This window comes from Ostrea edulis, chromosome 4 (assembly GCF_947568905.1).
Source record: "Ostrea edulis chromosome 4, xbOstEdul1.1, whole genome shotgun sequence".
Taxonomy (NCBI): Eukaryota; Metazoa; Mollusca; class Bivalvia; order Ostreida; family Ostreidae; genus Ostrea; species Ostrea edulis.
Genome location: NC_079167.1, coordinates 46,536,355 through 46,552,816, shown reverse-complemented (window position 1 = coordinate 46,552,816; position 16,462 = coordinate 46,536,355). Strand labels below are relative to the sequence as shown.

At 33.2% G+C, this 16,462-nt stretch overlaps 1 protein-coding gene across 1 annotated transcript in view; it reads left to right on the top strand.

Annotated features, from left to right (window-relative positions):
• LOC125670998 (glutamyl aminopeptidase-like) overlaps nt 1-16,462 on the top strand; it is a 288,688-nt gene that overhangs the window by 143,307 nt on the left and 128,919 nt on the right. Inside the window, exon 4 of the mRNA XM_048906475.2 lies at nt 14,867-14,987. Coding sequence (XP_048762432.2) covers nt 14,867-14,987 — 121 coding nt within the window. The remainder of the gene's footprint in view (nt 1-14,866; nt 14,988-16,462) is intronic.

Below are 16,462 nucleotides of genomic sequence, written 5' to 3'. Positions count from 1 at the left end.
TACTCACATTGTCTAACAAGAGGCCCAAGGGCCACATCGCTCACCTGAGTCACCTTGGCTCATATTTAAAGATTTTCCCTATATATTTGTATGCAAAACTTTGATTCCCCCTTGTGACCCCATCCTACCCCTGGAGGCCATGATTTTAACAAACTGAAATCTGAAATATGTCAGAAAGCTTTCATGTAAATATCAACTTTTCTGGCTCAGTGGTTCTTGAGAAGAAGATTTTAAAAGATTTTCCTTATATATTTGTATGTAAAACTTTGATCCCCTATTGTGACCCCATCAAACCCCTGGTGGCCATGATTTTTTTTTTTTTTTTTTTTATGATTTCATAGTTTATTACTCATATTAATACCATCAGTAGTACAATAGCACAGGTACAATGCAATACATTGCAGAAAAAATATAGATACAAATTACAACAGTTTTATGAAATGTTCAATAGCATTTGTTTTCAATGCATTATTACTATACTTTATAACTTTACACCACAAAACTGTACACTTCTTGACATGATTTGATATGCTATATTCAGTTTCTTCAAGATTACTTAGTCTACAAAACATTTTATATTTGTATATCTTCAAAGCAATGAAGGAAATAAAGTTATTAAGCAGGCGTGTGCTTTGATTACATTCAAAATAAAAACCAATAACAATACTTTTCCATTGAATATTGACTTTGCACGCCAAAGACACCATATTCCAAACCAATGAAACATTTTTACACTCATATATAAGATGTCTCATATCTTCTGTTTCTAGACACAGAGAACATTTGTCAGAAGATTCTTTTTTCCATTTAAACATGTATTTTTTACAGGAAAGCAAATTATGCATCAGTTTATAATTAAATTCAGCAATATTTCTATCTAAAGCTAACTTGATTTTTTGTTGATAAATGTGTTTCCACATTTCTTTACTGACATTATATTCTTTGTGATATAAATTATGGTGCTTAGGTGATATAAACAATTTACTCAAAAGTATTTCATAGAAAAATTTACATTTTTGTTTTTCAACCGTACAATATTTATTAGTAAAATTGAAATATCTTTTATCTTTTATGTTTATAAATTTTGATTCGTATCCATGAATTTTCTCTCTTATGTATTTAAAAGCTGATTTGACTATTTTATATTCACAAAGTACATTTGCTTTTTTGCAAATTTCTTTGCTTATTTCATCAATGGTCTTAAAACCGCTATCATTGAACAAATCTTTTACATATTTAATATTTTTTATCCAATTTTTAAAATATATAGTCTTGCCATTAAACAAAAAATGCTTATTGTTCCAAATTGGTTCTTGTAATATTTCGTTATTGTTCATATTTTGCACATTAGGAATTTTTTTACATTGATTAAAGTAAATAAACACCTCTTTATAAAATTGTGGAAGTTTGGTAAATATATCAAAGTTCTTTAAATCAGTACAATTCATTTTCAATATATATTCTAGATTTACATTATAAGCTCTTAATAGTTTATCAAGGTGTGAACGTATAAAGTTATGACCGTCATTTTTTATAAGTCGCGGTATCCAGGCAGCTTTCAATGCGTGGAATTTAGTAAGTATATCTATTACTCCAATACCACCATCTTCTATTTTACCAATCAGTGTTTTTCTTTTTATTCTATCTTTTGACCCCCATAGAAAATTAAAAATAATTCTACATAGCTGTTTAATAAAAATTTCACTAGGGAGAGGTAGTATAGATGCAACATAAATGAATTTGCTTATGCCTAAAGTATTAATTATTTCAGTTTTACCAAAAATTGTAAGTTTTCTCTTCTTCCATGACTCAAACAGTTTTTGCATTTTTTCACTTTTATCAATCCAGTTTCTTTTGTAACATTCTTCTTTATCTACGCCAATATATATTCCAAGGCATTTTACAGATGATGTATTTACTTTTATTCCCTCAAGTTTTTCTATGTTACGATGCAACCTATGTGGACCTGTCAATATACATTCGGTTTTATCCACGTTTAGCTTTGATCCTGCATGTTTGGAAAATTCATTGATTGTTTTTAAAGCCTCCTTTAAAGATTCTACACTTTTAAGAAATAGTGTCAGATCATCTGCATGATGAACATGTTTATACTCTTTACTAAATTCAGAGGGTTTAATTCCTAAAATTTTATCATTTTTCTTTATCTTTAAGGCTAGAATATCTGCGACAAATAGATATAGAATTGCCAAAATAGGACACCCTTGTCTTATGCCTCTCGACATGGGACATGTTTTTGAGATCCATCCATTGTTTTTTAATCGAAATAGCGGATTTTTATAAAGAATTTTCATCCATTTTATAAAATTATGTTTAAAATGATATTTCTCTAAAGTTTTAAATAAGAAGTTCCATTCTATTGAATCGAACGCCTTTTCGAAATCTAAAAATAGCAATATTCCGTCTGTTTCTGTTTCCTCACAATATTCGAATATATCTAAAATTACTCTAGCATTTTCGCCAATATATCTTCCTTTAATGTATGCCGATTGATGTTCATTAATGATATTTCCTACAACCTTTTGAAGTCTTCTCGCAAAAATAAAAGCAATTATTTTATAATCCGTGTTAGTCAAACTAATTGGCCTATAATTTTTAAGGTTCGTTTCATCTCCTTTTTTATACAGGAGGGAGATAACAGCAGTTCTCTGTGAAAAAGTCATTTGACCATTATCAAATATTACTTTTAGCGCTTCGTAAAATAGGTCTTTTATGTCATTCCAAAAATATTGGTAAAATTCGTTTGTAAGACCATCAAGTCCTGGAGATTTGTTCGTTTTTAGATTTGTTACAGCATCAGTGCATTCCTCAAGAGATGGAAACTGCTCACAATAGTTTGCATCATTCTCACTCAGTACATTTTCTAAATTAATAGACGATAGATAATTATCTATGCATTCATCTGATATATTATCAGACGAGTATAGACTTTTGTAGAAATCACACATAGCACCCAAAATATCGTTGGTGTTTTCTATGCGAGTATCTTCATTAACTTTCAATTCTTTTATGACACTTTGTTTCTGCCTACTTTTCTCTAAATTTAGAAAGAATTTTGAACATTTTTCGCCTTCCAGCATCCATTTTGATCGTGACCTTACGAAGGCACCTTTACATTTTTTGTCATATAACTTATCTAGTTCTGATTCTAGATTACGTTTTTTATTCATATCTATACTATAAGAATCAAGCTCCTCTATATCATTTATTTCTTTTTCTATTGATTTAATGCGATTTTTTATATTTAGATTTGATTCTTTCGAAAACTGAATAGAAAAATCCCGAGATTTTATTTTGAATGTTTCCCACTTATCTACTGGGTCTAATTCTTCATTATGTATCTCATCGATAATTCTATGAATTTCTTTTTTATAGTTTAAATCATTTAAATGGGAGTTATTAAGTTTCCAATATCCATTTCCCCTTTTATTTGCATCTATTTTAAACGTTATTTTTAATGACCTATGGTCAGACATTCTTTTCCCAAAGTTTGTACCTGGAATTTTTCGTATGATTATATTGTTTAAATCGAATGTAAAGTTTCTATTCAGAAATATATAATCGATTCTACTACTAGGGATATCCTCTGAATTACACCATGTATGACCTTTAAAAGTTGGATGTGTTGATTGCCAAGTATCATACAAATCAAAAGAACAAACAATCTTTTTAAGCTTCGACGTACTTTGGTCATGAAAGTTATCTGTTTTACAGTTAAAATCCCCGCATATTATGATATTGTCATCTTCTGTTATACCTTGTTTTTGCAGAAAATTGTTCAATTTTTTAAAGAATGTGCATCTTTCTTTTATAGTGTTTGGTGCGTAAATATTTACAAGTGAAACTATTTTTCCATGTATTTTTGCTTTTAAAAACAATCTTCTTCCGTCCAATGATGCGTGTTTTTCAATTATTTCTAGTTTTAATTCTTTTTTAAAAAGAATGCTAACACCTCTACTAAAAGGTGAATCACTAAAACAATGAACCGATTTACCGAACCACCTTGAGTCATATTTAAATATATTTTTCTCAATATAGTGTGTTTCTTGTAAAAAGATAATATCTACATTCATATCATTTAACCATGTATATAACTTAACTCTTTTTTCGTCCGAGTTTAATCCTCGAACATTTACCGACAGTATTTCAAACTTATCCATTTAGGCTATAATTTGAGGAAAAATACAGTAATATGTAAATACATGTATATGTATATAAGTTGAAGAAAGTTTGCATATCTATAAAATTGCAAAAAAAAATATAAAAAGATAGTTTTGTATAAGTTGTAGATATCTAATTCCATTGTCCAGTTTCAGTCCGTGAATCGCAATATATGATTGTTACCTATCCGTTGTCACTGGTTGTGGCGTATTGACAGATTGATCACATTCTTTTTTTGAATTAACACTATTTTTTGTGTTCCTGTTTCGGGAGTTTCGTCCAGTTCTCGGCTTTTTAGCATCGTTCTTTTGAATGCTGCTGAGCATGTCTGAGATGTTCCTCTGGTCCGACAACTGAGTGTTCCTGGGGACGGATATTGATCGACTCGGGGGTCTGTTTTCACAAGCGATTTTGTGAGTAAGCTTACCCATGATATTTTTGCCGGGCCATTTATTGTGATCTGTGTGATCCGTTCCTATCCGATTTAGGCCAGTGCCCCAGAAATCGTCGTAGACGGCTTCAGCATATATAGTGGAGGGCGTACTTTTCTTCAGTACAGCGTGATATTCTTCCACTTGATTATATTTAGCCTTTAGAATTTCCTCCATTACTTCTTCTCGCTTAGACAGGAATTCATCACTGCTGTGAATCTCTTTCCCCAATTTTTTGGCTTCTAAGGCTGAGTTTACATCTTGAATAGCCTGCGCTTTTTGGATGTCTCCATTTCGAATGGCCTTGACATACTGAAATGCGTGTTCGGAAGATTGATGGTGAACGCCAAATACATGTAGGGAGCACGGGAAAAAGTTGGAAAGAGGATTTTCAGAACCAGCAAAAGACATGACTTCCTTCTGGTTTTCTACAAAGGCATCACATAATTCAGATCCTGGATCATGTCCATCTTGTAGACAGATTCTGCAGCGTTTGGTTTTCGTACACTGGGATCTCCAATGCTCGCCCCAGCAGTTAGTACACATAGGCGTCTGTTTATTTGAAGGTTGACCTTTGTGATAGATGAGACATTTTAAGCCCGCACAAATAGCTGATCTTGGCAAAGATTTTCCCTGGGGAAGAGGTTTGGCATAGACAAACCTGTTTCCATTTAGAATACTTGTCATTTTCCGGGTTATTGGATGCCGTATATTTTCATATTTTATTGGGCTTGTAAGAGATACATCAAAGTTATCAAGCATCTTTATAATTTCTCCATCATCAACGGATAGAGGAACTCCTTTGATTGTGATTCTCAAAACTTCCTCCTTGGGAGAGTTTGTACCAGCTGAGAAAGGGTTTGTTTCAAAAGCATAAACATTTGTGTTTCGAAAGTCGAAACCTTCAGACAGTAGTTTGGTTCTACTTTGGAGAGTATTTACGTAGATCCTCCAGAGTCCACGATCTCGTTGTATACATTTGATATCACTGGTGCATTTGATAACAGATTCTAGAATCTCATAATCGGTAACAGTATTGTTGCCAATTACAATGTCAGAGTTTCTAATATAGACAGGTTTGATCATCCCAGTCTCCATGGTAGATTGTTTGTATGAGATTTTTATAATATATAATACAAAATAGGAGAAAAAAACTAAGTCAGTTGAGCCGTGTTCACTACTATATATCGTGAGGTAAACCGTGCGTGACGGAATTAACAGGTAAACTTCGATGTAAATATAGTAACACGATAAGTAACACGTTTTTGACAGAATGTTCACTATATGGACTTACAGTTTGTAGTTAGAAATGAAAATCCTGAATGAAGAAAGTAAATTTCCCTCACAGAACTTCAAAAATAGCCAAAACACCGGAGCCTACTGCGGCACGACCGTCATGGCCCAGGGTCACGTGGTTTCTCCCTGGTGGCCATGATTTGAATAAACTTGAATATGCATTATGTCAGGAAGCTTTCATGTAAATCTCAGCTTTTCTGGCTCAGTGGTTCTTGAGAAGAAGATTTTTAAAGAGTTTTCCAATATATTTCTATGTCAAACTTTGATCCCCTATTGTGGCCCCATCATACCCCCATGGACCATGATTTGAACAAACTTGAATCTGCATTATGTTAGGAAGCTGTCATGTAAATCTCAGCTTTTCTGGCTCAGTGGTTTTTGAGAAGAAGATTTTAAAATATTTTCTCTGTTTCTTCTCAAGTAAAACTCTGATCCCCTATTGTGGCCCCAACCTACCTCGGGGGCCATGATTTGAACAAACTTGAATCTGCACTATGTCAGGATGCTTTCATGTAAATTTCAGCTCTTCTGGCTCATTGGCTCTTGAGAAGAAGATTTTAAAAGATTTTCCCTATATATTTCTACGTAAAACTGTGATCCCCTATTGTGGCCCCAATCTACCCCCCGGGGGGGGGGGGGGGGGGCATGATTTGAACAAACTTAAATCTACATTATGTCAGGAAACTTTCATATAAATTTCAGCTCTTCTGGTTCATTGGTTCTTGAGAAGAAGATTTTTAAAGATTTTCCCTAGATTTCAATGTAAAACTTTGATCCCCTATTGTGGCCCCAATCTATCCCTTGGAGCCATTATTTGAAAAAAACTTGAATCTGCACTATGTCAGGAAGCTTTCATGTAAATTTCAGCTCTTCTGACTCATTGGTTCTTAAGAAGAAGATTTTTAAAGATTTTCCCTATATATTTGTATGTAAAACTTTTATCCCCTATTGTGGCCCCAACCTAACCCCGGGGACCAAGATTTGTACAAACTTGAATCTGTACTATGTCAGGAAGCTTTCATAAAAATGTCAGCTCCTCTGGTGCAGTGGTTCTTGAGAAGAAGATTTTTAAATGACCCCAGACTATTTTTACGATTATCTCCCCTTTTAAGGGGGCATGGACCTTCATGTGAACAAACTTGAAAGCCCTTTACCCCAGGATACTTTTGGCCAAGTCTGATTATAATTGGCCTGGTGGTTCTTGAGAAGAAGATGAAATTGTGAAAAGTTTACGACGACAACAGACAACGGTCAAATTTTGATCAGAAAAGCTCAGGTGAAGGCCTCCGTGGCCGAGTGGTTAGAGCATCGCGCTCAAAATCACGCGGCCTCTCACCTCTGTCGGCGCGGGTTCGAATCCCGCTCGCGCCGGTAAGTGAGAAAGTTTACTTTCGGAAGGTCGGTAGTCTCTTCCCAGGTATGTTGTATCTGGGTTCTCTCTTCCACCAATAAAAACTGGGTGCCACCAGATAACTGAAAAATTGTTGAGTGTGGCGGAAAACATCAATCAATCAATCGGCTCAGGTGAGGTAAAAAGAGAAAAAAGAGAACTTTACAATCGTATCCCATTTGACTTTGTTTTACCATAAGATATCTTATTATTTGTAAAACGATAACAGATACACCACAACTTACAACTTTCACACAACTATCATTGTGGAATAATCGTTTTCAATACAAATGTAAAACTCTATTTTCTAGAAATTGGATTGAAAGCCAAATACTATTAACGAGGAATCTTTTAAATGAGCGGTGAATATAAATATATTAGAATAACTAAAAGAGGCATTAGTGAATAGATCAAATGGGCTATGTGAATATAATATTTTTTTTTGAAATATTGTTTTGAAAAAAGGCCAATTGTTTAATATGGAATGCAACATTCCATATTAAACACTTGTCTTTTATTCAAAAAACTCGTAAAAACATAATGAATATGTTCATTTTTCGTAACGGTGTCTATTGTATGACCGATAAAAAGTGTAAATTCTATTATTATAATCTGTTGTTTAAAAAAAATTAAGGCGCCATTTTATCTATCTTTAGTAGGTTGATTGTAGATTGTTTAACATACCCTCGAGAATTTTACACTCACATGGAGACGTCACCATTACCGGTGAAGGACAGCAAAATTTAGGCCTATTGTTCAGCACTTACGGCCTTAGAGCAGGGATTGATCTTTATCGTGTCTCATCTGCTGTGACAAGGGGTCTCGGGTTTTACGGTCTCATCCGAACGATCGCCCCATTTAGTCGCCTCTTACATGTACAACTGATCATGAGGACCTAATCTAACCCGGATCCCAGCGGGAGCAATCTTTATGAAGTAAATCTTATGATATAAGTAGAGATTATTGGTGCAATATTTACACAAACAAGGTGAAATGTATATATGAGAAGCGCCTTAGTGAATTTACATGTAATTATAAATTGCAGAAAACTATACGGTAATTCTTCTCTGCAAAAATGTAGATTAAGGCCAGATGCAAAATGTGATCATTAGATGCATTTTCATTCATATGTCGATTCGATATATCCCTGTAAACTCGAGATAAAAGACACCACAGAGTCCTCCACATCTGCTTCGTAGTTGGATATTTGATTGAAAATGAATATTAACGGGAAACTAACAACTCAACTTTATGAAACACAGGATGATTTCATCTTCTCTATTGCCAACACAACTTCCAATATTTATGTAGTAATATTCCATTATCACCTGCATAATGCATGGTGTTTATATACAACAGCTTGCTCTGCTTATGATCAGAATTGAAATCGAGGCAGGCTACTGACAAACAAGTTGATGTTACAAGGATTTTCACGCTTTCGTTTAAAGTCAGCATTTCGGAAATTCTATGATCGTTATAATGATCTAGTTTGCCAATACGACCTATCATTTGGTCAAATGCTGTCTGGCGTGTTTCATACCGATTGTTAGGTCGTTCTTGCACACTGGCTTTGACTACGAATAACTCCGTTTACCTGATCAAGATATAGGGTTCACAGTAGGTGTGATCGCTTGATAAGGGATGCTTACTCCTCCTAGGCATCTGATCCCACCTCTGGTGTGTCCAGGGGTCCATGTTTGCCCAACTCTTTATTTTGTATTTCTTGTGAAAGGTGAAGATAACGAACAGTGATCAATCTCATAACTCCTACAAGCAATACAAAATAGAGAGTTGGGCAAACACGAACCCCTGAATACACCAGAGGTAAGAACAGGTGCCTAGGAGGAGTAAGCATCCCCTGTCGACCGGTCACACCCGCCGTGATCCCTATATCTTGATCAGGTAAACGGAGTTATCAGCAGTCAAAATCAGTGTTCCAAGAACGGCCTAACAATCGGTATGAAACACACCAGACAGCATTTGACCCAATGATATGATGGGTCAACTATGATGGGCAAACTAGATCATTATAACGATCATAGAAGTTGCGAAATGCTAACTTTAAACGAGGCTTTTGGAGTTATGAGATTGATCGCTGTTCGTTATCTTCACCTTTCATGCATGAAAGTGAAGACATCAAACATCTTATTTTTGTATGTACATATGTAACAATGATCAAGGTGTGTGACATAAACTAAATGGTGTCTTGAACTATGAAGTAACACATTATTGTTGTTTTATTTAATCTAGAATACAATTGCAGTAGCTTATGAAACATATAAATTCAAAATGGCAGGTAGAATACAAAATATGTGTCAGGAAAGATTAAAGCTGTATTATTTCTGTACATAATTACCTTAAAGCAGATTACATGTAATTACTTTATAAAGTTATTAACTTTCCCTTATTTACATGATTGAAAAAATCTGCATGTAAAAGAAAACAATGAGAATATTATTTATAAAGTAAATATAGTGTGGTAGATATATAAATTATCCCATAAATCATACAGTGTTAGACGTCTATAAATAGACCCACGCGCGTCAGGAGAATCCCAACATGATGTATTAACTCATACGCAACTGTCTAGTTTTAAGGCTGAAAGAGCGTAAAACAACGAATTACTAAGAGGTATTTGATATTTTTATTTCTATTAAACTTATGGCACGGTACTGTTGTAACAAAATACACAGCTTTACACAGATAAGACCACCGATGATCTCTCAGTTTGAACTGGTCACGTGACTGTCACTTGAAATGGCAGAATGACGCGGTTATTTGTAAGAAATGGTAGAGTGACGCAGTTATTTGTAAACATTTTTTAAAATCAAATAATTTTGGTTAAAACAGGTGAAATAATGTATGATATGTCATACAGCCTCATAACTACATACGTGCGATGATTTAATAGCGTATTTACTAGATGGAAAAAGATATTGTAACTCGGACCATACAGCTTTAAGTACAATCTGTATGTAACAATATATTTAAAAAAAACTCTCTGTCTAAGGATATGGATTTCATATTATCTTTATCTGAAAGAAACATGGTTGAATACAAAGTAAAACGATTTATCAATTTGTTATCTATTGTAAAATCTTAATGAAATAATTGTCAATATGCTAGGCCACTGGTGCTTGTAGATGGATGTAAATTTGTATGCATTAAAATTCAAAATAATAATGTGGAAAATCCACCCTCTGAGGAGGTATGTCACTCAGATGAATATTAAGGAGTATCCATGTACTCTTGGGCATATGTGTTTACTCCTTGTATGTGGGTTTTATTCTAATGTATACCACCATTCATCTTAAATATCATACTTACTTATTAAGATGTTTATACCTATAGGTATATGCATGCGTGTCGTTCATATTCACTAAAAATAATTTATAATGTATAGGCTAAGAAATGTTGTTTTGTTTAATTGTCATTTGAAATTGAATAATTGTTTTTGAAATCTATGTATTCTAATTGGTATGAATTCATTCAATTCACGATTCTTTGTATCAACTTATTCAATCGATATGTCTGTATTATTTGTTGTCAATATTATAATAATAAAATAATAAATTCTTTTATTTAGACAGGATAGCACAATTAGTACAAATGACTAGTTTACATTGTGGTCCTGTATAAAACACATTCACAGACAGATAAATGAGAGAATAGAAAAACAGGTAACATAATATAAAATAAATACATAAAATATACACACGATATCACTATGGAAAAAAATAAACATATACATCATATCTATATATCACTTATTTGAGTAATAATGCTGCAAATATGCCGATTTAAAAGATGTAATAGAACCACAGCTTCTGACAGACTCGGGCAACTGATTCCATAAAATTGTGGAGGATACCTTAAAAGACCATTTATAATATTCAGTTCGAACTTTTGGTAAATATAAAATGCCACTATCGCTACTTCTTGTTGTTCTGGAACTAACTTGGCTGACAAAACTAAAAACGTTCATATATTCTGGTGTCATGTTATTAAGAACCTTAAAAGCAAGCACTAGTTTTCTATATACAAAATAATCATGAACAGGCATTAATATATAGTATTAATACTGCTATTGTCATTATTTGTTTTTCATAATAAAATCATTTAATAAAAAAGAAGGGTATACAAAACGAGTATGGAGGCAAGGTAGGGGACCCTTTGGACTATCATTCCCCACCCTCAGTTTGGGGCTTTAGAGGTAACTCATATTATTATATAGAGCCCTTTTAAGGGGTCAGGGAGGCTTTGAGGCAATGGAGATAACATTTCCTAATTTTATTTCTGATAGGGTTAAAACTTCCATTTTAAAGTAATATCTGAAAGACCCGTGATTCTCACTTCTAAAAGCCAAGCGTTAAACGAAGGAGCAATCACTGCCTATGTTTACGAGCGGGACTCGAACTCATGACCTTCCGGTTACGAGGCGAATGCTCTACCAATGAACTTCCGCGACTAAGGAGATATCAACCTCCATTATGATCATATGAAAAGTATAATAAGGAAATTTCAAGTGAGCTCAATTGCCCCCGAAAGCTTCCTGATCCCTTTTAAGTACTCTAAATGATAGTGGGCGCTGTTTTCTATCTACGCCCGTATTACAAGGTGAGGGGTTGTCCCCCTTTTTGTTCTCTCTCTATGTGAATGATTTTGAGAATGCATTTATTAATAGCTTATGTGATGGAATTGACTTTAAAGATATATCACTGTTTTTGCTAATGTACGCTGATGATACTGTACTTTTTTCTGAATCAGCCACAGGATTACAAAACATGTTAAATACTTTATCAGTTTACTGTAACGAATGGGACCTAAAGGTTAACATTCAAAAAACAAAAGCTCTTGTCTTTCGTAACGGAGGGAAAATAAATGCCGCCAGCAAATGGTTTTACAATGGTAGCGAACTAGAAGTTGTTGACAGCTTTAATTATCTTGGTCTTACTTTAAATTTTAATGGTAAATTTTTAAAGTCTCAGTGTATTATCGCCGAGCAGGGTAGAAAATGTATGTACCATATTCTTCGAATTTGTGATAATCTGTCACTGAATATTGTAACAAAACCTCATGTATTTGATACTTATGTTTCAAGTGTTTTGAATTATGGTAGTGAAATTTGGGGTTTTAACCCAGGTAACGACGTTGAAAAGGTACATGTGGACTTTTGTAAGCGAATTTTACATGTAAAGAAGTGCACTCCAAATTATATGGTTTACGGGGAACTTGGTTGTGTGCCAATGTATAATTTACGTATGATAAAAATTGTTAAATATTGGTTGAAAGTTATCAAAACCGATAATTGTATTCTTCAATCTATATATGATGACATGTTGATTTGCAATCACAAGAACTGTAATTGGCTGCCAATTTAAGCATTTATTATTATCGAAAGGATTTGGTGATGTATGGTTTAACCACTATGTTAATAATGAAGTTTTATTTCTAGAATGTCTCAAACAGCGTTTAACTGACAACTTCATGCCGTCACGAGATGAATTTTTTGATAATTCACCCAAATGTATTCTGTATAGACACCTTATTGATAATGTTACCATTCAATTTTACTTGACAAAATCTATTCCGGAAAATCTTATTAATCTTTTAGCAAAATTTAGATTGTCTGCTCACCAGCTTAGAATTGAACAAGGTAGATATAATGGCACAGCAAGACAAGATCGATTGTGTGAATTTTGTAATTTGAACGAAGTTGAGGACGAATATCATTTTATTTTAATATGTCCTTTGTACAAAAACCTCAGATCTGCATATATAAAAAAAGTATTATTGGTCGCATGCTTCTATGTTTAAACTGGTACAATTGATGTCAATTCATAATAGAAAACAACTCTGTAATCTGAGTAAATTTTTAAAAAGTGCTTTACTCTTACGATCTAGCCAAACTATCGTCTAATGTATATGCTGGTTTTTGTTGGGTTTTTTTTTAATGTAAACTTGACTTATAACTCTCTTCATGTATGTCCATCCTCTAATATTCACTCCACTTTTCATACTGTATACATCTTTTTTGTTTATACTTTGTAATTGAATATGTATTATGCTGATGAGCCGTAAGGCTTAAAGTCAATAAACAATACAATACAAGCACAATAAATTATTCGCAAAGAAGGTGTTGCACAGAAGCGGTAACTTTCCCTAATCGGTGCTTTGTGCCTGGTATTTAAACACCAGTGACGTAGAACTTACCTTCATTCCTATTTAAACTCTTATTTCGTATTTGCCATTTACATACCTGTGGGATTCCCCAATACTAAGTGCAAGCCTAAAATAGTTTATGTGTCCGTACATAGTCTAAACATGATTTTTGAAATCGTGAAAATTAAATTGTTTTAATTTTTCTGAGTATTAGACACTATGTATAGGGTTACGAGTGTATCAAATATCTAATATTCTATATACTCGAATGCATTATTTTCCACAACCATCTGTACATAACTTTGACCACAAAACAAAACATTGGAAGTTTAATACGCATTAATAAAGTTCAACAACATTCAGAGTACATGTACATGCACATGAAAACATTGATTGCCATAGCAATTTTCTACTGGAATACATATTGTCTTATCCATTCAAACTGTTTAACAGTTATTTTCCTTGTTTGACATTTTTCTTTCAAAGCTTTAAAACCGAAGAATTCTCGTTAACAGCCTTGACTTTCAAAAACACAGGTATCACATGCTGTGTTCGGCGTGTTTGTTCCAACTCCCATTCACAAACTAAACAGTGTCTAGGTTGGAATTTTATTTCGAACTCGGCACTTTGCAAGTGTGTTTCAATTAAGAAAAAATCTAAATGGAAAATGTAATATTGAAAAAAAATCTGGTGTCCGTGAGGTATTCGAACCCGGTCGTTAAAAAAGGTAATGTCTTTACACTTTAAAGTCTACGATCTTATCCACTGAACCAAGCAGTAGAACTTAACAACCAATGGAAAATTAACGTACAGGTGAATTCGAAAATGATATAAGTGAAATCGTTTCGATTTTTTGAAATTTGCACCAAAAAAAATGCCCTCGTGAAACAAAATTTCAAAGCGACAGTGTTTTAATGAAAAACTCGAAGAACATGTTCATGCTAAATTCATTTTGTTTCACGAAGGCAGTTTTTCTGATATTCGGGGATACCCCTCTATTTTAACGCTAACAATCATATAAATCGCTTATTGCTTGATTTAAACTCAAATAGCTCTGGCTAATTCTTGTTAATACACGTCTTTTAAACTTACTTTCAAAAATGTTGAATCAATACATAAGTTCCAATTGATTTTATCATATATTTGAATATCTTTATTTCATCGATATCTCACGCAACACCTTTAGGGAAATTAACATGAGACGTGCAACACCTTCTTTAAAAACAATGTATAATTTGTGATAATATCTATGGCATATTCAGAAATTCATTAATCATAGATTTATATTACTTGTGCCATACGTATCGTGACAAAAAATGATTTACATGTACGATATGATAATTAGAAAGATAAGTGTTTTGTGTGTCAATGTGGAAGATCATTAATCAATGCATTTCTTGACATTTAGGTGAGAACATTTGCAACTCCAGATCGATACAATCAAACAGAATTCTCTCTAGAAGTAGCCATTAAATCCATGGAACTATATCAGGACTTGTTTAACGTGTCTTATCCACTTCCTAAACAAGGTATTAGTACATTTCTCCTCAAACCAAACTTATAAAAAGGCTTGCGAATGCAAATTTTCTTAGTACAACTCGAACCAAAAATTGATATTTAACTGTTGTTTACAGTCCAATATTTACATTCAAACGTGGTTTTGCTATGAAAACTTTTGATTTGGTTCATTTGACAATGATTTGTAATTTGACATCAACGTATCACACTAAACAGTAACATTGACATCACAATTGAAATCTAGTCAAATACGTTGAAGAAAGCATAGTAGCAATGGTTATTATGTGGCTGGTACAACTTGTTGACTGATAAATACAAACCAGTTTTAAGAAATGAGATATTTTTGATGATCAGAGATAATTCTAGCTAAATGATAGGAACTCTTCTGCATAAGGAAAACAACCAATCAGAATTGACAAGTACGGTATATACATTGTAAGAATTGTTGCTCATAGAAGTACACACACTTAGTCAGTTGCTGTCACAGGTGAATAAGCTGACGGATCTGGGGTAAGAAGGGAATTAGACACGACCGAACAAAAAGTCATCTTTATCTAACTAAAGGAAATACTTTGTAAAAAGTGCCAGCTATACATAATATGTACTAGTGATTTAATATTTTTGAGATAAATTGAGACATTACCCCGTCCCAAAACTAGTGTTAATTATGTTTCTCAAACGAAGTTTGGAAACATATTGTTTTTACTGTTTTTATCAAAGTCACATTTCACTTATAGCGATTGTACGGTTTATCATTATGAAGGTCTTCTGTTTCCAACAGAAAACCTTATTGTTATTCTTAAAAAAAAAATTATTATCATTTTTTCTAACAAGTTTTGGTCGCGTGATTTCTCAAATATGCGTTGATCAATTTTCGTCAAATTTTCAGGGATGATAGACATTTACTTGAACTCGATAGGTGTTTTGAGATTTTGATTACGTCAATCACTACGTAAGATATTGACGTTTTTCTCAAATTTAGTGGATCAATTTGTCCAGGAGTGTTCTCGGAAACTATTTAAGTTCTCACCTTGATTTTTCAGCGATTCTAGAGTGGAATTAATAGTTGTGCCTAGTCGCATTCAAATTTCTTAAATATAAAAAGCGCCGGAGCTCGGTAGGGCTCTATATTTTTCCTGCATTTTGTCAATGTCTTCTTAAACAAAAATAATTTGAAAAAACATTTAGAACAAAATTTGTAGATAATGTCTTGCGTTCCCTTTTAAAGAATTCAGGGACTAAAAACATTTTGTTAAACATTATAGAACAAAATTTGAAGATAATGTGAAGACCTATTCGAAAATATCACGTTTTAGGAGCCAGCCCCTCAATAAAAGGTCGAAAGGGGTCAAAAGTATTTTCTTAATATCTCAAAATCTAAAAACAAAGCATTATTGAAGGAAAGTTGTATGTTTTTACGTAAGAGATGATACATGTATCTACACCACAGAGTCGTCTACTTCTGCTTCATACTTAGATATTTTAT